The 27,556-nt window shown below is 44.8% G+C and overlaps 1 protein-coding gene across 6 annotated transcripts in view; it reads right to left on the minus strand.

Moving 5' to 3' along the window:
• LOC134543054 (two pore potassium channel protein sup-9) overlaps positions 1-27,556 on the minus strand; it is an 87,533-nt gene that overhangs the window by 21,954 nt on the left and 38,023 nt on the right. For 3 of the 6 annotated variants that reach the window (XM_063387772.1, XM_063387770.1, XM_063387776.1), the window contains exon 2: positions 16,384-16,600. The exons of 1 other annotated variant lie outside the window; for it this stretch is intronic. In XM_063387772.1, the coding sequence (XP_063243842.1) occupies positions 16,384-16,510 (127 nt within the window). In that variant the 5' untranslated portion in view covers positions 16,511-16,600. Of the gene's footprint in view, positions 1-13,759; positions 13,775-16,383; positions 16,619-27,556 lie in introns of those variants that run through there. 2 more of the 6 variants (XM_063387771.1, XM_063387773.1) reach the window with 2 other exon arrangements.

Raw genomic sequence — 27,556 nt, forward strand, 5'->3', positions numbered from 1 at the left:
TTCTGCGGGAGGGGGAAGGGGTGTTTGAAGAGTTCGACACTTCTCCGCTAGGGACCACCACAAGTCGATGCCCTAGAGATGGTGGCGATTGCGGCGGTGAATTAACCAACTACCTCAAACCGTATTAGAAATTTTAACCTGGGCTGGCGACTTCTATACAGTATATATATTCAAAGCTAGAGGTCAGGCGCGCCTGCAGGCCAAGCGCGGCTCCAGAAGGGAGGCGGTGGAAGCGATAGCCCCTCCCGAGACCAATTTTAATGATTAGTGTATATTTATGTTTACTTAAATATTTAATTTCATATGTTAAACTTTTATCTCATCAAAAGTTGCATGGAGCTACTAAAGTTTCTGTATTTGAAACCTGTAATTTGTAAATAATATTCCCAGGCCAATATCTGACCACTTTCATTTTTTTCCAACTACGACCTTTCTTTTGTGCAATAGCCCCCACCCGAAAAATCATCCTGAAGCCGCCATTGCTGCAGGGCGCAGTTGGTCTGTGTGTGGGAGTACCGTAAACACCCCTCCTTCCTATCCAATAAGCCTTCCAGCCCTGGGGGCGGTTACGCCGAACACGTGATCGGGTAAGCCGTTAGAGCTCCGGCTATGACCAGAGGCTGTTGAGACTACCCGTCCCAGCATGGTCACCACCTCGGCCCCCTGCCTCGCTCAGCTGAACAGACAGTTGGCTGCGTCCTCAGCCCTTCAGACGTTGTCAGCTCTGCTGGCGCCTGCCATGATCCACCACACCACACCGGGAGCCCTCAGTCACCCAAGGAGGCCTGCACAACCTCTCTCTAGCCGTCCGCGCCGGTATCCGCTCACCGCGCGTCCACTCGCCATCGGGCCAGGGAAACCCTTGGCGTCTCCACAGACCCACTGCGGTCCTGGGCCGACAGAGGGACCCTCAGCGGGGACGTCTGTGGCTAGCCACTGGTGCCGTCTCCAGAGCTACCTGGATCACCTCGAAGCTACCTCGGACTATCCCGCGACCCCTGTACCTGAGCCCAGGCGTTCACAGCCAGCTTTCCCCCTGCGTCTTTTCCCACACCAGACTCATCCCTGGAAGCATGCGCGCATCTCGCGAAATAATCCGATTGCTCATGAGCAGGGACCGGAAAAATTCGCGGGTCCAATGACCTGTAGGATGAACTCCATAGTTCTACGTGCACTCGGTCAAATGCCACCCACTCATTGGCTGCTGTCTTGTGAGACGTCCCAACGTAGCAGCCTGTGATTATATTAAGTTTTGGTTGGGTGTTTCTAATCGGCCCAGAGTAATCCATGTGAGTTGTGAGCCAATAGTATAGGCAGCACTGAACTATAACTATTTGTATTTTAGCCTATCGTGAAATGAAATCACGAATTTTTCTGGTCTCTACTCATGAGTAGGGACAAGATTGTGCGGGGAATTGGGATGGAACCGAAACAACACCGAAAAGCCACTCAAACCTGTCACATTCGTATTTTTTTAAAAAAATATATAACCTTTATTTTTAATTGACTTTGTATCTAAGAATTGACATGAATCCATTCATTCGAAAAATAAATTAATGATTTTTTTTTTAATGGCTTTTGGAAGTTTTTCAAAATTTATAGCTAAATTATTAGAAATTTCCCAGATGGCTGTTAATAAGTCATCATCGGCTTACTGGAGGCAGGTAGTACAGGAATTGTAGCTTCTTTTAGGATTTTCAACTTTTTTTTAACACAAAATTGTATGTTAATACACCATAAAGCACCGAAATGCAACTACTATCACGAAACTAATCAGCATTTTAAATAAATAATAAAATTATTTCCAATCACAATATAGTAACATTTAATATATTAAATTGAATGAATGTTAATGTATTCAGGATGAATTTTTTTTTTTACATGCTTTATATTAGCTTCACCTGTATGTTTGTCCGCCGTCTGTAACTCTGTCTGTCCGTCTGTAACTCTTTCGACTAAGAGTGAGTGACGCATCATTGTAAAATCTCCCATCCATTTCATTTCGTTCGTTAGCCGAGCGGTCTAAGGCGCGCGACTTCTGTGACGTCAGCTTTCAGATTCTGCGATCGTGGGTTCTACTCCCGGCCACGCCGAAAAAAAACTTTTTTTTTTTTTTTTTTTTTTTTTTTCCCCGGTAAATTCTAATATTATATCCATACATCTAACTGCAAATGATTCGTAGAGACTTTACCATTTCTTTGTGACGTTGCAACTCCAAATAGTTATCTCAGATGGTAATAGGTAGTGTCGGTAACTCATTTCCCTATGATAATTATACATAAATATAGTTTAAAAAACTAAAAAAAACATGCTTTTAAAGAATATCAAACTAAAAAGTTAAAAATAAATATAGTTTAAAAACTAAAAAACACGCTTTTAAAGAATATCAAACTAAAAAGTAAAAAATAATTTTAAAATTAAATTTATGACAATAGTATATAAGCAATACTAGTATAAATGAGAAAAAAGCATGAGGCGCTTAATATTCAAAAAATATGGCACAAAGCGCCTCAAGCTTTTTTCTCATTTATACTAGTATTGCTTATATACTATTGTCATAAATTTAATTTTAAAATTATTTTTTACTTTTTAGTTTGATATTCTTTAAAAGCATGTTTTTTTAGTTTTTTAAACTATATTTTTTACCTAAATTGTATGTACCAAGTAGACTGTAAAAATTAATTTTACGTTGTGCCGTGGCGGCGCGGACAAGATGGCGCAAGGAGAGAGTCCCGAATGCTTGCCAGGCGGGTTGGACCCCGAGGAGACCACGGACTCCCGCCTCGAAGACAAGGGAACTCCCCCTCCACCCCCCCCCCCTCCCTCGAGCACGACGCGTGCGGACGTAGGCGTCGTACACGGGAAGCCTACAACTCACGTAGTTTCTGTTCCCTACCACGCTCGTGCAACTTCGGATTTCTCTCAATAATTGAAATTTAAAAAAAATCGAAGGGTTAGGTTAGGTTAGGTCAGTCACAACATGCTTGTTTTCATTGGAAACTTCTGATTTAGCGGCTGAAGTGGCGTTCATACCAAAACGCAAAACTTAGGAAATCTTCGGAAATTCTTGCAGGGAACCGAAACTATGTGAGTTGTAGGCTTCCCGTCGTACACTATGTGCGTCAGGCGAGAGCGACCCGCTAAGGAGGAGGAGGAGGAGGAGAACGCCCGCCTATATAGTAGCCGGGGGGGGGGGGGGGGGTGTTTGTTTGTGTTTAGTGGGGCGGGATGATTAAGTGCGTCGCTCGCTGGTGCTGCTGGCGCGGTCTCGCCTCTAAGCGCAAGGCTCCGAAGTGACGCACTGTCTTCTCCTCGCGCACGGGGCAACTGCGAGACCCGAGAGGCAACCATTACATTACATGAAGATGAAGGTGTACCGCAAGTCCCCTCGAGTGCTTCCAAGAATACGTAACCGGGAACATTATTCAGAAGACGCGTGTTTTGGCCATGGCCCCCACATTCGGTTTACGCGCCCTGAACCCAGGATCGGAGACGGGCGCCCCCCCCCCCCCCCCCCAAATTTTACAGTTACGCGCTACATTATAATTGTAAGGTTATTTCTTACCTACACTCTTTTTTAGAATGTTAATTAACCTGAAAATACAGGGTATAATTATGGTCACTATTTTATAAGTCCAAACAAAGCTTTATTTATAAAATATCCACTATGTTTTTCTAGTTTGTAAAAAAAAATAGTTAAACATTTGAAAATAAGCAGGGCTGGGCCCGGGCCCTGGACCCAGGGGTCCACGCAGGCCCACTCTGGCGGGGGGCCACGGTTTTGGCCATTTCCACTGGTATAAAAATACAGCGCATTCTTAAGTGCTTCAGGTAAACCGACACCACTCGGATATCTTGAGCAGTTTTCGAACCGCATGGTGTCTTCTGAAGCTCTGCACAGCGCGTGCGCGCCCGGGTGGCCGTTAACCGTACGCAGTTACGACTCAGCAGGGGCATAGCCAGGGGGCCTCCCCTTAGCAACAAATCTTTAATTAATTTCTTATTCATCACTCAAACAAATTTCATATTAAAATAATAAAATTTTTACCATTACAATATTTAAATTTAAGTACCGAAAACTGCTAAAATAGCACTATTTTACACCTTAAAATCCAAATTTTCCCGGGGGAGGACCCCCCACCACCCGCTTTAATACGTGGGGGGGGGGGGGGGGGAAATGCTTCTTAACACCCCCCATACACAAATCCTGGCTACGCCACTGCGACTCAGGCATCACGTGGGCACGCGAAATGAACAGTTTTAAAAGGGGGGATTAGCGCCCACAATTTTTTTTTTTAAAACTGCGGCAGCTTTGCACTTAGCTTCGCCAAGGATAAGCCCCATCCGTATGCACGAATGTAAATACTAATGTGCTCATTGCGCGCGTGAGTATGCATGGAATATACCGAAATAGTTGCTAAGTCCTGCTTATGCATACTAAACAAACATTAAATTACATTATTGATGTTTTACTTTGAACGGATGAAATCGCACGCATGTCAATTTATCTTAATAAACTCCATATACCGAAGCGACTTGGCGAAGAATAACTGTAGAAACAGAGTCCTCCCCCCCTTTTTTTCCTTCGCGGGTCTGAAGTTATACAAAATTATGCAACACAAAAATAAAAATATCTCGGTGTACGGCATTTGGTATGGAACGGAAGTCGCGTGGAACGAAAATGTGTAACCACGGTACTGCCAATTGTGGCGGATGGTGAAACCAAAGTTCCCAAAGACAAAGGAAAACTTTATAATATTAAATGTTTAATAAAATTCCTAGTCGAAAATCAGGACAAAAACCGGCGTTTTTTTTTATAGTCGTTTTCACTACTATTGGAGCCGTTTCATTATACTACCTATAGTTTAAAATTTCAGTCTGCAAATGGAATGATTCTATAGTCGACTTAGCTGCTCCGGTAGCGAATTCTAGCTGCGGGTTCTGAAATTAAGTGTGAATCGCACTAGAAATGTAGTTGAAAACAAAACTTGTGTATATTCATCCCTCTCGGCACTATTTTTTAGGAATATTAAGTTACGTTTCGTGTCCGGGTTTCGTATTATAAGTGCATTTGGAACATGAGAACACGTGTATTTGCGTTACCGAGGTTAGACTCGCTCAATTTTTTTTTTTCAGTAGAAGAAACACTGTTATTAACAATTAAACATGGTTTTGTTATGAATTTAATCAAAATCATACGCGAAATTATAGAAGCGCAATAAGGGTACCCTTAAGGGCTGGTCAGGGATTGACGAGGGAGTCGAACTGTGACCTCGGGACTCGGAGACAAGGAGTGGGGGGCGGGCTGGAGTCGTCACAAGGGCGCCGCCCCGGGCACTTACAACCCTTCCTTCCCACCCCCCCTCGCGCTCGGCTGAACGCCGTGGCGGAAACGAGCGGGCCGTAGCGCCGGTCGCATAGCTTCGTAACGTCGCCGCGAAGAATCGTCGACGGCCTCGGGGTTTGACGACGAGCTCGCACAGCGCGCGTCGCCCTCCGTGTTAGCGCTCGCTCTCACGCGCCTTTGCCGTCGTTGCTGTGAGTTTCGGAACACTCCTCTCCCAGTAGTACCCTCGGAAACACAGGACACTTGGAAGTTGAACACTACTTGCTTTGCTGTTATTGCGCTTTGCGTAGTTTATTAATCGGTACTAAAAAACTTATTCCGTATTAGGTACAGATAGAGGTAAATTATTTACATTTTCAATCACACTATACACATAAAAATGAATGATTATTATAAAGTTAATTCCACACAAATAAATAAATTGGAGGTACTTCAAATTAAATATGGCAGCGACAATCGTTAGCCATTACGAAAACTGAGGAGTAGAGCATCACTGCTGCGTCATTTCTACCTCCTCCCCCTTTGCCGTCTTTTCTTCCGGCCGTTACAACTAGCATGTAGCATGCTCCGCTACGTAGCCGTCTTCCCATTCGACCGCTGGCGCATGCGTTGGAGTGGCGTCGCCGCTGACGCACTCTCCTGCTCCACCGGTTCCCCCACCACGTACCTAGCTATTCCCGTCGTTCGTAACGCGAGAAGATTGTAGCCCCCTCCAAAATGTGGTTGTTGTAAATGTTGCGTGGTTTACAAACCAGGCGTGAGGCGGGCCGCTGCAGAGTCGGAGCACTCGGAGAACACCCCCCCCCCCCTCCCCCTGCTCAGGGGCGTAGGAACCGAGGGGCTTAGGGGGGACGTGTCCCCCTGAACTTTTTGGGTGGAAGGGACTGTTCCCCCCCCCCCCCCCCAACTTTCTAGACCGTGATATTTTTATTTTATAATATTATTCTGCCCAACTTTATTTGTAATGTCTTAAAATTGTATCTTAAGGAAACAATAATAATTTTAACATCGATGTAGCCAATGGTTAGATACAAAAACTGCTTAAAAAGCGCTATTTTGCACTTTTAAAATCAAAATTTTCCGTTGGAGGACCCCCCCCCCCCCCGTCTTAGTAAGAGGGGAATGGGTTCACATGACATCAAAATCATTATTTGTCCCGTCCCCCCCCCCAACTTTATGAACACAGCTACGCCAATGGCCCTGCTCCGACTCGCGGCTCGAGCGAAGGGCCGGCGGGTCGCCTGACGGCCGGACCCTAGGCGTGACGCTGAGCCGTGATCAGTCTCCCCCGGCACGGTCTGCGGAGGGACTCAAGGGGTGGACCGGGGAGGGCGGGGGAGTGGGTAATCACCGCCAGCGACGGCCGCTCCTGCCTCTACTCCCGTGGTCGTCGCTGCCTGCTTCTGGGGTCTTAGCACCCGCTCCCCGTTACCTAACGTACAATCCTTCAAACTACACGATTAAAAAGAGACTAAAAGTTACAGTGGCCATAACTGTAAACGTGATCTGGATAAAAAATGGTTAACTTGTAAGGGTTCCAGCAAATTTGCCGTACATCAGAATCGTAATTCTTGTTCTATCAGGGCTAACACAGGCATAAAAATATATTTCCGAACTCTACCCCGGCTCCTCTTGCCGCTTGGGCTCCGGAGTATTTCATCCCTCCCCTCCAACCCTTACTACACCTGTTTCGATAACCCCGTCTACTATATAATGTAAATTACGACTTTTAAAACCCCACCATTTAAAAAAAAATTATAAAAACTATAAGCGTTACCGTGGTGATAGTTGTAAACATGCTGATCTGCGTGCTTTTACAAAATATTCCTTTGGAAACCAATTGCCAAGAAACAGTCTGTAACACTACAATAAAGATATTGTAACTTTGCACAACACATGGCTATGATTATTTTTGCATGTTTGAAATACGTTTCTCGAGAAAATACTGCGTATTTCTTTCGAAAGTCGGCGCAAAATTCTATATTTTAAGTGCCGTTCCATTCAAGCAGAATATTTTTTAGACCACGGAAAATATAATTCGAATATTCAATAACTGGACTTTATTTCGTTTGATTTTGCTGATTAATGCGCGCAGTTAATACTGGGTAGCTTTTCAGGAAACGGTTTTTCAAACGAAAAGACAAAAGAAAATAAATAAAGGATAAATGCCCGGGTAAGAATCCGATCCCAGTAGCACTGCGAACGCCATTTCGCGACGCGGTCTCGTATCTCACACGGACTGTTTTACGGGCGCAACGACCGTTAAACGAAGTTTTCCAGCGGACAGCGGGAAGAAGTGCCGTGACTTAACGACGACAAATTAGCGGAGGGTCACTCGGGGAGCGCGAGACCACGTTAACGACAATCATAAACCGTCACACTCGCCGCGCTCGCACGGTCATATTTTAAGGACACGACTACATAATTCTTACCGTTGGATCCTAAGTACTCAATCGTAAACCAGCTTTTAACGCGCCGAATACAAGGCGTGCAGGATTTCCATCGCGTGTTTTGTTTGTGTGTACCCACGACTAACCGTGAACGGTGACCTGTTTATTAAATACTAGCTGCAGTACCCGGCGTTGCCCGGTCTGAACACAGGGCGAGGGGGACCTTTTTCGAAATCAGATGTAGTTAGTAATTGTCTTCTTAATTTGAATGTCAAGTGTGCAAAATAATTTATATCACTTTCAGATCCCGACAGACGTTGCTCTGCCAGTGTATAGTTATTTACCTATATATATATATATATATATATATATATATATATATATATATATAAATTGGTGGTCTGTAATCTAGACTATATAAAGCACTATAGAAAAAAGCTGAAAAATAAGAGATTAATTATATTGAAAAGATTCCATTATCTAGCTAATGCTCGGCATGCATTGCAGTGCCTCATTCAGTTTTGTTTTGTAATATGTTTGAAGTAGTTACACATATACAAATTATATATATATATATTTGTATATATATATATATGTATGTATATATATACAAATTATATATATATATCACGAAAGAGAACAGATATTCGAAATTTCTGAAATTTTCGAAATTTTGGGGCATTGTCCCTAGAGGAGGGGTATGTTGAGGACCCTGAATGGTTCGGAATCACTAAAAATCTAAAGAGAATAGAATTTTAAAATTTTGAAACTTCGAAATTTTGGGGCTTTGACTCCTTGTGGGGGGAGGTTAGTTTGAGGACCCCGAATGGCTAGGAAACACTCCAAATCGAAAAAAAAAGTATAATTTAAAAAAAAAATTGAAATTTTTCAAAATTTTGGGTTTTTGTATTTTCCTCCCCCCACCTCCCCCCAATTTCGATGGAGAAGACGTCTTTGGGTAAATTTTCCACCATGGCCCAGACACTTTTGTTCATAATGATTTAATTTTAATACAATTTCCTCCAATTTTTCGAAATTTTGGGGCTTTCACTTTTGGTACAGGACCTCGAATGGTTTGGAACACTCCATCTCGAAAGAATAGATATTTTAAATTCCTGAAATTTTCTAAATTTTGGGGCTTTGTCCTTAGAGGGGGAGGGGTGAATTTGAGGACCCTGAATGGCTGGGAAACATTAAAAATCGAAATGAATGACATTTGAAATTTTCTAAATTTTGGGACTTTGACCCCTGAGGGGGGGGGGGGGAGATGTTGAGAACCCCGAATGGCTCGTAAACACTCCAAATCGAAATAGTATATATTTTCGAAATTTTGGGAAATTTTTGAATTATTGGGTTTTTGACCCCTTGTGGGGGAGGGTAGTTTGATGACTCCGAATGGCTTGGAAACACTCCAAATAGTAAATAATAATAATAAAATTTAAGAAATTTTTCGAAATTTTGGGGTTTTGCATTCCCCCCCGCTCCCTCAAATTTGATGGGGAAGTCAACTTTTGGTAAATGTTCCACCATGCCCCGGACACTTTAGTTCGTAATGACTTATTTTTAACACAATTTCTTCCAATTTTTCGAAATTTTGGGGCTTTCACTTTTGTGGAAAAAAGGGGGGGGGGGGGGGGGGGTTGAGGTTCAGGACCTCGAATGATTCGGAACACTCCATCTCGAAAGAATAGATATTTGAGATTCCTAAAATTTTCGAAATTTTGGGGCTTTGTCTCCAGGGAGGGGAGGGGGTTCGAGGACCCTGAATGGCTCGAAAACACTTAAAATCGAAAGTGAAAGAGTTTAAAAAAATTTTAAACTTTCGAAATTTTGGGGCTTTGACCTCTGAGGGGCAGGGGGGTGATGTTGAGGACCCCGAATGGCTCGGAAACACTCCAAATCGAAAGAGATATAAAGGAATATAAGAATGTAGGCATTTACTGTACTCCTATCTACCATAATAACAATATTGACAATTATAAAACTTATTACCTACCTATGAATAATTGTCTAAATAAATTAATAAATAACTCTATGTTTAAGAATTTACGTGCGTACATAATATTAAACTTCAAACTATAGCTACACAAAAAAAAAAAGGATGTTTGTGAAACTATTTTTATTTAAGTCATAATGTTTAAAACATTTGTAGGATTTGTTTATATGTAAAACTGTGGTGGTCATATTCCGCTTATCCATACAGTATAGAAATTAATAGAGATTTCACTCCCTGTACACACCACAAATCTTTGAATTAAGTAATAAAAAAAAACATAGTCCAAAATGAAACAAAAAGTATAAATAACGACCAATTTAACAAAAAAAAATTGTACCACTCGAATGACAATGTTAACATCCACCTGAAATTTAATAGAAGTAGGTAGGTAGAATATATATATATAATAAATTAAATTAAAACATATATAAATAAAATTATCTCACACTCAACCAAACATAATGTTTAATATGAAATAAAGGAAGAAGGCAATTACACGTAACTACTATAATAAATAAAAAAAAATCAACCTACCTGAAATAGTAAAATTCAAAATTTTCAACAATATATTACATAATTGACAAATATTTCTGGTCTTCGGTCTCGGCAGTCCTAAGAGACGCTTGACGCAGCACATAAATTATAGAAACAAAACCAAACTCCTTGCAAATAAGTAGGTATTCAAAAAATAACAATATTGACAAATAGAAAAAATTAGTAGGCTCTACCAACCTATGAATAAATTTCGAAGAAATTTATAAGTTTAGGAATTTATGTACCTACATAATATTAAACTTGAAACTATCCACACAATAAAAACCTAAGAATGTTAATGAAACTAATTTTATTATTTGTCATAATACCTAAAAAAACGTATGTTTTCAAAATGAAACAGAAAGTATAAATAATGACCAATTTGACAAAAAAAAAATTGTACTACTCGAATGACATTGAAAACATACACGTGAAATTTAAAAGAATTATGGGTGCCCTAGGTAGGGAGAAAATATATATAGAAGAAATTAAATAAAAAAAACATATAAATAAATTTACCTTGAGATCAACTAAACAAAATGTAACAATAGAAAAATACGTATTTTTAGATTTATTTACAAAATTCCACTGGAACCGTACATAAAAATGAGCCTATGTCACTCTCCAACCCATAAATTATCTTTATGCAAAATTTCATGGCGTAGCAAACAAACACTCGCATTTATAATATTAGTTAGGGTGTGCAAACTATAAAACGATTAATAATAAAACTAACAGTGATATCTACTGGTGTATTGAGGTACTACGATGCAGAGATTTAAGTTTTCTTACTCTCTACTCAATTCCTTAAAATAGCAAAACGTAAAGTAATGGCTTGAAAGCTATTGCTCGGCAGACATAGAGGAAGGACACTAACAGTTTGTATATCTATGACACACATGACATAAAATTATGATATATATTTTTTAACCCGTTTAAAGATTTTTTTAAAATTTTTTTTTTAGACAAAATATATCATATGTCCATCCCCAGGATATAATCTATCTCCTTGCCAAATTTCATTACGATCCGTTCAGCCGTTCAGCCGGGAAAAGGTAACAAACAAACAAACAGACAGGCAGAGTTACTTTCGCATTTATAATATTAATATTGATGTCGTTCGCGCCTTGAAACAAGAGTCTAGCGACAGCAATGCTACCTTCCTGCAACTGGCCGCAAATGCCGATCCTTTCCGAAGTTAGCCGATCGGGAGCGCCTACCCCCTGGATGTTTTTTATTTTTAAGCGCGCGTTTTTTCTCTCCAGTATAAAAATGCCACATAGACTGTTTAGTGGATGGTTGGTTATATTAGGTAAGTATAGCTACATGAAAATTACTGTAAAATCATTTTATGGTTGCTTAGCAAATAACTTTTTAATATGTAGCTATCCAGCGCTAGGAAACAGTTTACATGATTTCACAGTATCTTTAATGTAGCTATCCTAACCAAATCAACCGTCCACAAAGTTTTAAAGTATTTATAATGTAGCTAACCTAACCTAATTGACCATTAGTTATCATGTCCTTACCTGAAAATTACAATTTAATTAATAAATATACTTTTATTTGCATTCATTATTCAAAAATATTTATTACTTTTGAAATGTTACGTGATCGTATTTATTTTTACAAGTACAAAAAAAAGTTCGTACCTGCCGGAATTCGAACCGTCAACCTTACGTTTAAATGATAGCGCCGCTGAGCGCTCAGTCACGAGGCCATATTTGATAATAGTAAGTTTCAGATGACATATATGATCGTGCCGCCGGCCCCGGAACGAGCCTGAGCGGTGCGGCAGCCGGCCCCGGAACGAGCGTAAGCGGTGCGGCAGTTGCAGGAAGGTAGCATTGCTGTCGCTAGACTCTTCTGCCTTGAACGATTTAATTGCGTGAATTCCGACCACGACTGAGTAAAAAAAACAAAAAAACAAAAAGAAAACTGATACCGTTAATAAGAGTTGACCACAACACAAGATGGCGGCGCACACACACAAAACAACAAAAAAAAAAAATCAACATAACCAACAAATGTAGAAACGTTAAACGGTACATCCTCATTGTGGTTATAAAGATTTTTAAAAAAATTTTCATGGTCCTCTGACTGTCTAAGAAAAAAAAATTGTCATCACTTAATAAAATATTTTCTCCCGCTTCAGTTATAAAAAAATATATCACTTTAATGAAAAAAAAATTGCTATGAAAAGCAAGAGAAAACAGAAATTGCGAGAAAGTCTTCAAAATACCAGAAATTAGTGCAATGAGTTCGTAGCACGTTGATGATAATCAGAGACCGGAAAAAATTGCGGATTCCTTTCACGTTATGCTAGAATTCAAACACACGTACCTTCATATTACTTCTGTTGTGGCTCATAGTTTATCTGAAGGACTCTGAGCCGATGTAAAAACCTTCAACCAAAGAAATATTGAATCGCTAGCATTACAGTTGACAGGTTTCGCAAGTCAGTAAGTAGCCAATGAGCACGTTTGTAGAGGATTATTGAGTCTATCCTAGAAGTCATTGAACCAGTGAATATCCAGTCCCCAGCCATACCTATACTGTCGGCGGATGTTTTTGCCACGCGGGGGATCACAACTAAACCTTAAACGAAACGCCCGTTGAACTGAGATTAAAGATTCACTATGAGCAAATTGCAGAACACAAAAACGCTTTACGTCCAGGAGTCGCCATTTCGCGCAGGTGGCGCTGCAGGCGAGAAGACAACAAAGCAGTGCTCGCGCATGCGCCTATCTAAAACTGTTTGAGTTACTCTTCAACAATTGTGACCTTGAAAAAAAACACTCTACATCGTCTACAGTTGGTTCGTAGCTGGGACATTCTTTTATGGACATTACTGTACAACTAGGTGGAGGGGGAAGGGGGGTGTTCACGCGGCTCGAGACGTGAGTTTAACCGACACAAGTCATCTTTGGATAGGGTGCTTCTATGTTGTTATACTGCCACATGCGTGCAAGAAGCAGAAAACTTAAAAATATACAGAAAGTTTTCCGTAAGACATATAGTTCGGACGTGAAACACTCGTTTCACAGTCACGCCTCGGCAGTGAGGGGCATCTCAGTTCCAGGGGGGGGGGGTGTAGGGGGGGGGGAGGTCCTCCAAGGAACCCCAGCCACACCGTGCCTGTTCCCGAGGGTGAAGTCAGAAATAGCGTGACTCTCTATAGATTATTTATTGCATTTTTTCAAAATAATGTTTGTCAACATGCAATATTTAATAAAAAAAAAATTCCGGCATCTGTATATTTTTTTATCTCTCTCGGAAACAGTAATATTTGTGTGGCTAACAAAGGATCAAAGACCTCCGAAGAGTATTTTATTTTTAGTTTGCCAGGCGGCTAGATGTATTATGTTGGTAGTCATCATCTTTGAACAGGGTGCCTGTATGTTGTATATTACCCATATTTTTTGCCTATATGCATGAAACCTCCAAGGGATCGACGCCCACGTACACGCCGACCCGGGCGGCGGCACGCACCTTCCAGGGCCTCCCAGCGCGGCGGCACGCACCTTCCAGGGCCTCCCAGCGCGGCGTCACGCACCTTCCAGGGCCTCACAGCGCAGCGTCACGCACCTTCCAGGGCCTCACAGCGCGACGGTACGCACCTTCCAGGGCCGCACAGCGCGGCGGTACGCACCTTCCAGGGCCTCATAGCGCGGTGGTACGCACCTTCCAGGGCCTCCCAGCGCGGCGTCACGCAACTTCCAGGGCCTCACAGCGCGACGGTACGCACCTTCCAGGGCCGCAAAGCGCGGCGGTACGCACCTTCCAGGGCCTCATAGCGCGGTGGTACGCACCTTCCAGGGCCTCCCAGCGCGGCGTCACGCACATTCCAGGGCCTCATAGCGCGGCGGGACGCACCTTCCAGGGCCTCATAGCGCGGTGGTACGCACCTTCCAGGGCCTCACAGCGCGGCGTCACGCACCTTCCAGGGCCTCACAGCGCGGCGGTACGCACCTTCCAGGGCCTCACAGCGCGGCGGGACGCACCTTCCAGGGCCTCACAGCGCGGCGGGACGCACCTTCCAGGGCCTCACAGCGCGGCGGTACGCACCTTCCAGGGCCTCACAGCGCGGTGGTACGCACCTTCCAGGGCCGCACAGCGCGGCGGTACGCACCTTCCAGGGCCTCACAGCGCGGCGGTACGCACCTTCCAGGGCCGCACAGCGCGGCGGTACGCACCTTCCAGGGCCTCACAGCGCGGCGGTACGCACCTTCCAGGGCCGCACAGCGCGGCGGTACGCACCTTCCAGGGCCTCACAGCGCGGCGGTACGCACCTTCCAGGGCCTCACAGCGCGGCGGTACGCACCTTCCAGGGCCGCACAGCGCGGCGGGACGCTCCTTCCAGGGCCGCACAGCGCGGCGGGACGCACCTTCCAGGGCCTCACAGCGCGGCGGGACGCACCTTCCAGGGCCTCACAGCGCGGCGGTACGCACCTTCCAGGGCCGCACAGCGCGGCGGTACGCACCTTCCAGGGCCTCACAGCGCGGCGGGACGCACCTTCCAGGGCCTCACAGCGCGGCGGTACGCACCTTCCAGGGCCTCACAGCGCGGCGGTACGCACCTTCCAGGGCCGCACAGCGCGGCGGGACGCACCTTCCAGGGCCGCACAGCGCGGCGGGACGCACCTTCCAGGGCCTCACAGCGCGGCGGTACGCACCTTCCAGGGCCTCACAGCGCGGCGGTACGCACCTTCCAGGGCCGCACAGCGCGGCGGTACGCACCTTCCAGGGCCTCACAGCGCGGCGGTACGCACCTTCCAGGGCCGCACAGCGCGGCGGGACGCACCTTCCAGGGCCGCACAGCGCGGCGGGACGCACCTTCCAGGGCCTCACAGCGCGGCGGTACGCACCTTCCAGGGCCTCACAGCGCGGCGGTACGCACCTTCCAGGGCCTCACAGCGCGGCGGTACGCACCTTCCAGGGCCTCACAGCGCGGCGGGACGCACCTTCCAGGGCCTCACAGCGCGGCGGGACGCACCTTCCAGGGCCTCACAGCGCGGCGGCACGCACCTTCCAGGGCCTCACAGCGCGGCGGCACGCACCTTCCAGGGCCTCACAGCGCGGCGGGACCCACCTTCCAGGGCCTCACAGCGCGGCGGTACGCACCTTCCAGGGCCTCACAGCGCGGCGGGACGCACCATTCAGGGCCTCACAGCGCGGCGGTACGCACCTTCCAGGGCCGCACAGCACGGCGGTACGCACCTTCCAGGGCCGCACAGCGCGGCGGGACGCACCTTCCAGGGCCTCACAGCGCGGCGGTACGCACCTTCCAGGGCCTCACAGCGCGGCGGTACGCACCTTCCAGGGCCGCACAGCGCGGCGGTACGCACCTTCCAGGGCCGCACAGCGCGGCGGGACGCACCTTCCAGGGCCTCACAGCGCGGCGGTACGCACCTTCCAGGGCCGCACAGCGCGGCGGTACGCACCTTCCAGGGCCGCACAGCGTGGCGGGACGCACCTTCCAGGGCCTCACAGCGCGGCGGTACGCACCTTCCAGGGCCTCACAGCGCGGCGGTACGCACCTTCCAGGGCCTCACAGCGCGGCGGGACGCACCTTCCAGGGCCTCACAGCGCGGCGGTACGCACCTTCCAGGGTTGCACAGCGCGGCGGCACGCACCTTCCAGGGCCTCACAGCGTGGCGGTACGCACCTTCCAGGGCCTCACAGCGCGGCGGGACGCACCTTCCAGGGCCGCACAGCGCGGCGGCACGCACCTTCCAGGGCCTCACAGCGCGGCGGTACGCACCTTCCAGGGCCGCACAGCGCGGCGGCACGCACCTTCCAGGGCCGCACAGCGCGGCGGTACGCACCTTCCAGGGCCTCATAGCGCGGCGGGACGCACCTTCCAGGGCCGCACAGCGCGGCGGGACGCACCTTCCAGGGCCTCTCAGCGCGGCGGTACGCACCTTCCAGGGCCGCACAGCGCGGCGGTACGCACCTTCCAGGGCCTCACAGCGCGGCGGGACGCACCTTCCAGGGCCTCACAGCGCGGCGTCACGCACCTTCCAGGGCCTCATAGCGCGGTGGTACGCACCTTCCAGGGCCTCCCAGCGCGGCGGCACGCTCCTTCCAGGGCCTCCCAGCGCAGTGGTACGCACCTTCCAGGGCCTCCCAGCGCCGCTTCTCGGTGTCCGACTCGAGGGCGTCGAAGACCGCCGCGCCGACCAGTAGGTAGGTGAACGTGCAGACAATCAAGGAGAGCGTCCGGACGTTTTGCTTCTTCATCCTCCGAGGCGCACCATGCTGGAGGCGCCCCCAGCAGGCGGCGCCGCGGGCTCACGGCAGCGACCCGGGCGTCGCCCCGCCGTCTCGCCCCTGCGAACACGCGCACGTCTGCAACACCCAGACAACACACGGCACTAGCATTTACTCGCGAGAACTGGGGCATGATTTCAAAACAAGTACGTCCAGATAGGAACCAGCTACACACGCTGTACAGCTTTGGTTCGAGGTCACAACTGAAAGTGTAACTCTAACAGTTATTAAATTCATGCGTTAGTAATCAACTTATTCTGTATAAAATGCTTAGATTCGTCTTCTTAGCGACATTCCCTCTGGTTAGTATGAATTGTAAATGAAAATTAATTTAATGTTGTACATGATGGTATAGAAAAACTAAATTTACTGCAATTTCGACGAAATATTTTAACATTGATTGTATGCACAACCATAAGCTTTGTCGTTTTCTCGCTTGCATCGCCACCTGCGCATATTTGCTAAGAGTGAATCTGTAATCTTGGAATCTCTTTGTACGAGAGTGGTCGAACGTCGAAGTCCCTGACAGTTTGATCGGTCGTAATGGTTGAGACGACAGAGATCCTTTTTTAGCTGGCCTCCGCGTTCACCTGACACAGCGCCATGCGATATGTTTTTTCCCCTTTTGGGGATTTATAAAAAAAATCGTATCTACGTTCTGCCGCTACCTAATTTTTGATTAGACGAACCATTGCTGCAAGGGGTTGAAAAATAGGAGGTAAATTTTTTAAAAATAATCATAACTCCCTTAGTAGGTACAGTATCTAATCTATTTAAATTTTTTGTAAATCTTATAATTTCAATCCAACACTTTTGTCTGGAACAATTTTTGATAATATAAGCCATTATTGCAAGAGGTTGGAAAAACCTGGGGCTTGAATGAGAAAATAAATAAACCTTCCCTACCTGGTACAATACCGAATACATTCTTAATTTTGTTTAACTGTCTAAGTATTGACCAAAACTATTCTTAAAATATTTTTTGTTTATCCCACCATTACTGCAAGGGGTGGAAATTAACAATTTTTGAAAGTAAAAAAAAAATCATTACTTTTTTAAAATAGAAATACTATCATATCCGTTATAATTTAATAATTGAAACCTGAATTTCGTCTAAAATTTTGGCTAAAACAGTTTTGTTTAAACGCATTATGACCGTAAAACCATAGGTTAAAATTTAAAAAAATAAAAACTTTCTTAGTATCAATTACGTTTAAAATTTATTTTAAAAACCATCTGAATATTATCTTACATCTTGGTACAAAGAAAAATTTTATACGACTACGTTATTAGTGCACGGGATGAAAAATAGTGTTTGAAAGTCAAAAAAAAATTAAATTATTACCTTAGTTGGCACATAGTATGAAAATTCGTTCTAAGCTATTCAATGCTGCGTTGTAAACTACTGAATGCTGAATACATCGAGTTAAAAATATTCGTAATATTTTCGCTGCGTGTAAAATGGTCAAATTATTAATCGATCATTTTGTAGTATTGGATAACATGAATATGTTATGTACGTTAAAGTTCTTAAAGTGTTCCGGAAAGTTTATAGAAGTTTCCAAAATATTTTTCCAGTATGAAAAAAGGTACTTGGAAATCTACCTGCGCCTGTGGGCCGTGCCGAAAGGGATTTATTTTTCTTTCTTTTCGTGACGAACATTCATAGGAGTGGGCGCTCGGTGATGGTAAAAGCAAAACAAAAATATTCCCCCCCCCCCCCCCGCAGAACGGACACGTACGTTCCCAGCGGGTCGCCGCCACGCCCGTAGTTGTAGGATTAATCTCCGCGCGCGACACGAACGTGATGGGCGGGTCTTGCATGACGAAGGACGGGGCGGGGGAAAGAAACAAAAAAAAAAATTAAACGGAGCAGCTCGATGCCGTGTATATATGTGTGTGTGTGTGTGTTTTTTTTTTTTTACCCCTTCTTTCTGGCTGGCGTTATTCCCTCCTGCGGCTGTGTGGCCCAACTCCTGAATGAACAGGCGAATTCATTACCGCAACCAGGAGGGCTGGTCACGTGACTGTGACGTTGGTTTTGGTCTGTGTTGAAGCAGGGGGAATTTTTGGCCAATCGTGACCCAGGGAGATAATAAAATGGAGGGGGTGGGGAGTGCCGTGTCGTAACTGCAACTTGCACTATCGTGGGGGAAATGGTTACAAATTGTTATTATCGGGAAAATTTCGTGGTTTCAATGACCTCTACGTATGATTGACTCCGGAATCCCCTAAACAGCCGGGAAAGTGCCGCCTGTTCATTGGCTACTGACTTGTGGGAAATGTCAAACTGTGATGCTTGCGATTCGATATTTCTGCAGTTGAAAGTTCTTCAAAAAGACTGAGAGCCCATCACTGAAATAGTTTGAATGTATGCGTGTTTGGATTCTAGCGTGTCGCACAATGAATCAGACATTTTTTTTTCCGGTCTCTACAAATTATTATTTTTTTCATGGAAAGATTCTGTACGCTAATTAATGATAATGAGTTGTTTTAACCATTACTAGAGGCCGGAAAAATTCGCAGATTCATTCCGCGTTAGGCAAATATCCAAATACGCAAAACTTTATGCTGATTTGGCTATAGGCTCACTGTTCATGTGGACCGATGGGAAACCTTCAACAGAAAAAAAGTATCGAATCACAGGCAAGCAGTCAGTAGCCAATGAACTGGCGATATTATCTCGAATACACAGCGGAAATGTGTAGTCTATTATGAAGGTGATCGATCTAAACCACGATTTTTTTTTACAGTCCCCGCGGCGATGTCAGCCGTGAAGCCCCATATGCTTGCCGAGGCAGGGTGATTCTGCAGTGGTATGCCATCGCCTTCTGCGGTATTTTCCGTACCTCCTGTACGCAAACAGCCACCGCCCAACCGGGAATCGATAAATAAAAATGTTTTGCAAGTTCTGCGTCTTGGAATGCAGTTTCTCCTTCCCCCTTCCCCTACCCATTCCCCTTACCATCGCCCCCTACCCCCCCCCCCCCCCGAGGGGGCCCATGCAAGTGCGCGTGTAGGAATGGTCTCGTGAAGAATTCACGCGCAATTCTTCGCTTCGGGGAGCGCGGCTGGAAACGCCTAGTTGCTAGGCAACCAGGGAGGGAAAAAGTGCTTGGCGCGTGGCCTAGTTTCTAAGACGTAGCACGGGGGGAAAAGCTACAATCTCAAAAAAAAAAAAAATATATATATATATATATATATAATAACATGTACTACAGTGAGAAGCTTGCCATCTTTCCAGTGTATACACAATTATGTGCTTATGATTCTCTTGTTCTTTCTTACGTAACCTGCAGTTCATTTTCACCCTTGATAAAATGTGCATGTAGGAAAAAGCGGCAGTAAATTAAAATATTTACATAATAATAAAACCTGTAAGGGAGTCTTGCTATATGGAACATATTTTTTTCATTAATGGTTTAAAATTTAGTAAATAATAATTAATAAACAGGTCTAAACCACAATTTTTAAAATCTCGGTTTGATTGTCTGTTATTATCCATCCCATGGATTTTGACGAAAATTTAGCACAAGTAAGTTTCATCGTTTCCGCCTTTGTTTTTGTAAACTAACTTATTCCACGCGGTCCCATACTTTCGTTAATTACGTTACACACCAATAAACTTTAGGCATTTGGAGTGTCTTATCTTTCACAAAAAAACAAAAAAAAAAGGCTTGATTTAATTTTACCTACACAGGAAAAAAATAGGCAGTCATAGGGACTTTAAACAGAAGTGAAAACGCAAAACTTTGTTTTTTAATGTGTAATATGATATCATTACTACGTCAAATGTACGTAAGAAAATGATTTTGGTATTATATCAGTATAATGTCAGCATGATATCATTTATCCTTACATACTATTTTAGTCACAACAGATGTCAGTGGTATGTAAAAATTCATTACCTAGCTATGACTTACCAGTGATGTCAGACCTAGGTCATGTGTTCACTGGGAAATGCACAGTATACACAAATTATACTTTCCACGTGGTCAATTTAACATCACTTACTGCTACTACAGCATGTCGGTGACGCGAACCCATAAGTTTTGCCTCTACCAAAAATCATTTTACGCGGCTAAAGAAGTTTTCACTTCAAAAATTCTCTACTAATACACAAGATCCCTTTGGAAACCAATAGCCAAAAAATAGTTTGTAATACTAAAATAATTATATTATAACTTTTTTTACATTAAGTACTTTTTTTCGAGATAATACTGAGTATTTCTTACGAAAATTGGCACGTAATTATACATGCAAGCAAAAAAAAATCAAACCACGTAAAATATAATCGAATATTCAACAATTTGACTTAATTTGTTGTATAATGCCTATTATGTGCGCAGTTAATACTGGAAGGCTATCGAGGGAACGGTTTACAAATAACTTTAACCATAGGAAGTACTGGGGAAAATGCAGAGCATAAATGTCCGGGTAATAATACGAGCCCAGTATTACTGCGAACCCTATTTTGTAGTGAGACAGTTATTTATATGAATGTTTCTGTTCCACTTACAAAAAAAAAGTGCAGTGGCAGCAGGCGAACGGCCACCGAAATCAATAACCAATGCCTGTTAGGTGAGAACAAACGTGTTTTCCGAAGAGCACATCTCTGTACTACCGACCACAAGCAAATCCCTCTCCGACTGTACCGGCACCCGAACAGGGTAGAACCAGGGAATAAAGAGCTGTTCTGAGAATGGATAGAGCCACGTCGAATCGGCGGCAGCTAGGATAGCAACTCCGGCACTGGAAGCATCCTTCAGAATTGTATTTATTTTCTTTTTTGTTTCCGGTCCCCGTGTTTAAACATAATAGTTACGCTCATCACACACTCGCTGACTTTGTAACTCCAAAGAGACATGTATACACCTTGAAGACAAGCGTATCATGAAGCACAAATATCAGCCTACTCCATAGATATGTGTATTAAATGGATGATTGAAGTGTAACACTGGAACTACTTCAGCAGGGGGCTTTCGATGGTTAGGCGTGGGGCCGAAATTTGGCGATCAACCCTCCAGGGGAGCGTGATCCATCGTACTGGCTCTTATGTACACCCACCACCTTCTGGGTCGTCCAGGCACAGTCGGGTACGAGTCTTGCGGGGGTAATCCTCCTCCAGGATCTCCAATCACAATCAAGAAGTTGCCTGCCTGTGCTATACCCGAGGACATCTCGAGCTGTCGCATCGTCCGTGACTCCTCAGTCACCCGGACACCCGGTCCGGCGGAGAAGGAACAAACGAGAAGCGTTGTTCGGTGCTTTTACGGGAAGCCTTCATTTCACAGACGAGAGAGCCACACCCGAAGTTCCCCGAACTTCATGCTCCCCCCCCCCCCCCTTTTTTTTCCGCACCACAACAGGTGTATTTGTGTGGGGAAAACCGTTTACATGATTTCACAGTATCTTTGATGTAGCTATCCTAACCAAATCAACAGTCCACAATGTTTTAAAGTATTTATAATGTAGCTGAACTAACCTAATTGGCCATTAGTTATCATGAGTTGTATATTTATTTACATTGAACCAAAAAAAAAAAACGAATATGCACGATCGGGAGTTTGGCTCTCTCGTCTGTGAAAAGAAGGCTTCCCGTGCGTTGACGGGGGATGAATGAGCGGGTGGAGGGGGTAAGGGGTGGCCGGGCAGTGCCCTGTGATCGTTCACAGACCCCGGTGGACGGTGGAGGGGGGATGATGGTGCTCGATGCTGTGGGCGTCGCGCGCGGGGGCGTGTCTGTGTGTCTGTGTGTCTGTGTGTCTGTGTGCTGTCGGACCGAGGGCTGAGGGGGAGTGGTCGCCAATCGAATCTGCGCGCGGGTCAGCAGTCAAAGTGCGGCGAGACGTCCTGCCACTGTCGATCAAGCGGCGCGGAAGGGGAATTGAAAAGAAAAAAAAATAAGAGAAAAAAAGGGTCAGTAGTTCCGCCTCGCGCTTTCCGAACGACCATAAAATATAGACTCCTCCCCCACTTTTATTTATTTTCCTAATCAGGATGCGTTTGCCTCCGCACTAAATTCACGGGAGTGGTGTTCTAACAGTAGACCTGTGTCTGGAAGGAACTCGCCCGACCAAACACAGACGACGCTACAGTGCTCGTCTCGAAATCTTTTCGCGGGAAAGACATGGCCCTACAGATAGGTCTTTTCAGCGGTGATGCTCGTATTGTTGAAATAAGTAGCTTGTTAGTTTGCAAAACTGCTGAATTAGAGCTGAGGAAAAGTTTACTGATAGGCGACTTCCCCCCGACTTTCAGGGTAGCAGATCTTAAGGAAGTAGAGTGGGGATAAGTATCGTCGGGACAACACCCCCCTCCCCGGCTCTTCTGTGGCGGTGGGTTTATTCGGGGCGCTTCCTTTCCCCTCGCACATCGTCTCCCTTCAACCATCGTGTATTAGAGGATTTCTAATCCCGGGGTTTCGGGATTGTGCACAGACAATCCTGGAATCCCGGTAATCCTGGGATTTGGGATGGCAAATGAAAACATACAAAACGTATTTATATAAATCAGTTGTTTCATTGAAAATTTACTAATAAAGTTATTTATACGTCATTTCACAATAGTCATTTATGAGTAATCAGACTTTGAATTCACACAACCACAATAGTTTTCCCCACAAATACCAACGAAATTTCCTTATAAATTTAAATATCTTCGTAAAACTACTGACACTGAGTTTAAACTCGCTTTGAACATAAACTCTCAAGAATAGTTAGCAAAACTTCCAAACACCATGTGGCTGATTTCTATACATTTTATTTTATGACGTTTTGTAACCCCCCCTCCCCCTCCAAATTATTTCAAATAAATCATTTCAGAACTGCAGCGAGTTTTGCAATGGTCGTAGGAATCTTCTGAGTTTATAATTCTCCAGGTGCTCAATGTTCGATCATAAAAATAAAAGTTATATTTTATGTGCAATAAAAATTTTGCTAAGCGTATACTCATTCTTTTAAATGAGACGTATATCATGTTTCCGACTTCCCCCCCCACCCCCCCCCCCCCCCACCCCGGCCAGCGATGTACCCGCGGAAGAAGTTTGTCGTTCGTATTCTGAATCCTCCTGTACATGTCCTCCCGTCGTCTTCCTTCCAGACCGCCACCGGGCTCTCTTCCTCGCGACGGCGTCCTGATTGGGCGCCATTGTCTGTCCCAGAGTGCCCCGCGAGAGAGCAGTCCTCGGCCGGGGGTCCCCCCTACCACCCCTCCACCCCCGCGGCCCCTCGCTGCGTTGTCCGGACCTACAACCCACTCCCTTCGCCGAGGCGACCCTACACCCCACTCTCCAGTCACTACAATCATACCACTGACACGCAACACGCCAGAGGGGAACCCCGCCTTCCAGAATTAAAAATAATAATAAATAAAATTTGTTGTCTGTAAAGTCGGTTTACGGACGATAGTTTAACGTGACAGCGTCATAACAAAGCATTGATGAAATGATTCCAAACTTTTATGAATAAAATTGAATCATTTTTTATTTTAATAATTAAAAGAATAAATACTTGAAATCATACTAGTAATCAGATTTTTAAAATGCAAAGAATAATTAACCTTTATTGCCGAAATTGTTGTTGTAATAAGCAATGAAAACCACATTAACTTTTCACTTCACTTTGTAAACAGTCGACGAAACAGTTCACGTGTAGATGACTTGTAATTAATTTTTCAAACTGGCGTTTAGCTATAAAGTTTAAATATAATTATGAGCAAGTTTTCACATAAACTGTAATCAAATATCTATCACCAATTATATGAATCACCATAATTTTTTAGTCAATTGTAACATAACCTATTATTACTGCACTCGCCGACAGCGTAACGGAACACAGCGTAACGGAAAAATGAGCGTAACGGGACACATCGTAACGAACATTGTGCGTAACAGGACACTTTTCCGTCCGTGCAGCCGGCGTTCATCGATTTATTAGACGTTGTCACGTCAAAAACAGAATATTAAATAACAGCAACTTGGCTACATAAGGTTACGGAGAGATTATTTTAGAAGGATTATTGTAATCCTTAGTGGGCTGCAACAATGTATTTTCTCCTGATTATACCCTCATACGCAGAAGTGATAGGAAGTATGTTTCCAAGTTAGTTTTGCAGTTTGCACGCGTTTTTAATAATGTAAGCATGTCTTTCGTACAAACTTGACATCTGTGATTCATTTTTTTATGAAATCATCCAACTTAAGAACCAATTAAATAAAAACAAAAAATAGAAAAAATTTCCGTTTTATTTACTCAAGTAAAATCATTACTCATTATAAAAGTCAAATATTCCCTGATATTTTAGTTTGGCATTCAGTTCTAACAGTAAAGAAATTATATAATGGTTATTTTGGTTCCCCTCCTTCGCTAAATCCTACATACGGTCCTAGCGTTAGTCATGTCATAGATGCACAATAACATACGTACTTAGTATCTTGGCATGATCCATTGTTTGCAAAAAAATTGTTTTACAACTCCAAACTAAAATATTTATTTTCATGCCTCCAACATAGACATTCATTATGCCTATTAGTCAATTTACTTTTAGTTAAAAAAAAACTTGAAAAATGATTATTCTCAGATATTGTTTCTAAGAGACTGAACACGAGGACTTTACAAAAATATCACAGTTCGTGTCACCAGACAAAAAAAAAATATTATTTAACCCTTAATATATGGGTTTAATATTCGTTTCATTTTATGTATATACTTTTTTCAAACATATATATATATATATATATATATATATATAATGGATGTTAGTACATATGATGTTGATAAACTCCAACACCGTTTGACCGATCACCATGACGTGATTTTTCCATGGAGAAAGTTTTTATGCTATCAATTTTTTTTTTGTAATTCGCAGCTAGATGGCGCTGCAGCGTATCAACTTCTAGACCGTTCAATCGACCACCATGAAAATTGGTATATGTATAGACATTCTCGCGCTGTATGCATTAACCGGCAACTGACCGCTAGATGGCGCTGTAGTGCAGCGGGCTAAGTGGTGGGTTCGCGCCAGCGCCCAGTAGCGACCCAGGGTCTCCCCGGAGTGCCCATAGAGGGGGGGGGGGGGGGCTGTCGACGCTTTCCCGCGGAGTGCTGGAGTGTCATCGGGGGTCATGTCCCCCGGAGGGGGGGGGGGGATAGTGGGTGTGTGTTGCCGCGACCCTTACCCCTCCTCCTGCCGGCGCCATCAACTGCCGACCGCGAATCGAGGGAAGAAAAAAAAATCGTCGCCATTAGCTCCCGACCCCAGCATGGTTGCAACATTCTGCCCCGACTAGCTCTTCTTCCTGGACCATCCTCCTTGTCCTGTACTGGACCTGCCTGCCCGATGCTTGGAATGATTCAACCCCGCGTGAATTACCCCGGGGTTTTTACCCTGCGTCTGTGCAGGTTTCACCTGGATCCAGCTCGAGACTAGTTACAGTCTAGATCTAAGATAGGGGGATTCCGTCATGGCATCATTCGCTGCCGTGGCTGGTCAATTCTCTAACAAAGCACATGATGCACGCTACCCTTTCTGCGTGGCTGAAAACCCAGCATGATTAGGCGAGAAGGCTTTGGCCTGGGACGCACCTACACTGAGAAAAATATTTGTTTGCCTCAACCAAATATTTGTTTGTATAGGGCGAAATTAATAATTTTGTTAATTCAAACAAATATTTTGTAGTAGGAAAGATTCTGTTGACCCAAAAAAATTATTTTGTCAACTCTAATATATATTTGGTTAGGTGTAACAAATCATTTTTTTGTTACTTACCGAGTTTGGTTAAGCTAACAGAATATTTTGTTCCACCAAGTAAATATTTGTTTCGCCATATATAAACAAATATTTGTTTGATTCAAACAAACCTTTTTCTCTGTGTAGTCTTCCCTAAGCCAGACCGCTCCCGAACAAATACACTTAGTTTCAGTTAGGTTATGGGGGAAACATTGATGAGGAAGAGGGGGGGGGGGGAAAGTGAATAGTGATTGGCGCAGAGGCTCAGAGCCCCACTCCTTTGCAAATCATGCAGTGTTCCTCGTGAACACGCCCAAGTCAGCCGTAGCTGAACCTCGCCTCCGCCCGTAAACAGTGACCCGGCGTCACGACCTCTGCGACCGGGAAGCAGCGCTGAACGACCGGGCGGAATGATGGGTAATAATCTGTTACGCAGAGAGCCGCGTCATTAGGACGAGCCCTCGGAATTAGCCGCAGGGAAACGGAACGCGGCGAGGGAGAAAGATGGAGTCGGGAAGGCGCTCTCTTTGATCCTCGTAGCGCAGAGTCAGGCTCGAGACGCAAAGACCTTTTAAGCACATCCCAATTACGTGGCAGAAAGGGGGGGGGGGGGGAGGAAGGTTAGGATCGTTAAAACAAGATTATCCCCTCCACCGATGAACAACGAAAGGTGCGAGATGCTTGACTAATCTTTATGGGCAAGATAACTACCTTGAATTCGCACAAATTGATGCCCGACTGATACATAAATTAAAGAGGTGGAAAATTACTGACGCTTTTGTTAAATTGGGCCGTTCAAAAAATTTTATTTTAATTAATTTTTTTAAGTATCTGATTTTATTCCCAACCCCGTGCAGATTGTAATGAATGCTTTATTCGGGCGTCTCACTCCAGGTCAATGAATCTCAAGTTTCTCTCGCAACGCCGCCATTTTGCCTCGCGCTCTTCGCTTGTTTCCGCGTGCCTGCAGCTACTACCCCCCTCCTCCTAGCCCTGCTGTGTTTCCACCCCTCCCCCTTCGTTCCAGCGACCGCCCCCCCCCCCCCCCCTTTCCGCGCTGACTTCCCGAAGCATCTACGAGCGTCACGTGATCGCTTCATCACTCGACGGTCCGCTGCCCTCGAAAATGAAAATAATGATAATAACAAAAAGGAAACAGGAGAACCAACCCTCCTCCCACGCCCGACACGCGGATCAATGGCGGCCACGGGAAATGAACTCACTAGAGCGCGTGTTTAGACGGCGCGTCGCCCACGTGACCGACGCTAGAATCCGACCGCGCTATTC

The sequence above is a fragment of the Bacillus rossius genome (genome assembly GCF_032445375.1).
Source record: "Bacillus rossius redtenbacheri isolate Brsri chromosome 9 unlocalized genomic scaffold, Brsri_v3 Brsri_v3_scf9_2, whole genome shotgun sequence".
NCBI lineage: Eukaryota > Metazoa > Arthropoda > Insecta > Phasmatodea > Bacillidae > Bacillus > Bacillus rossius.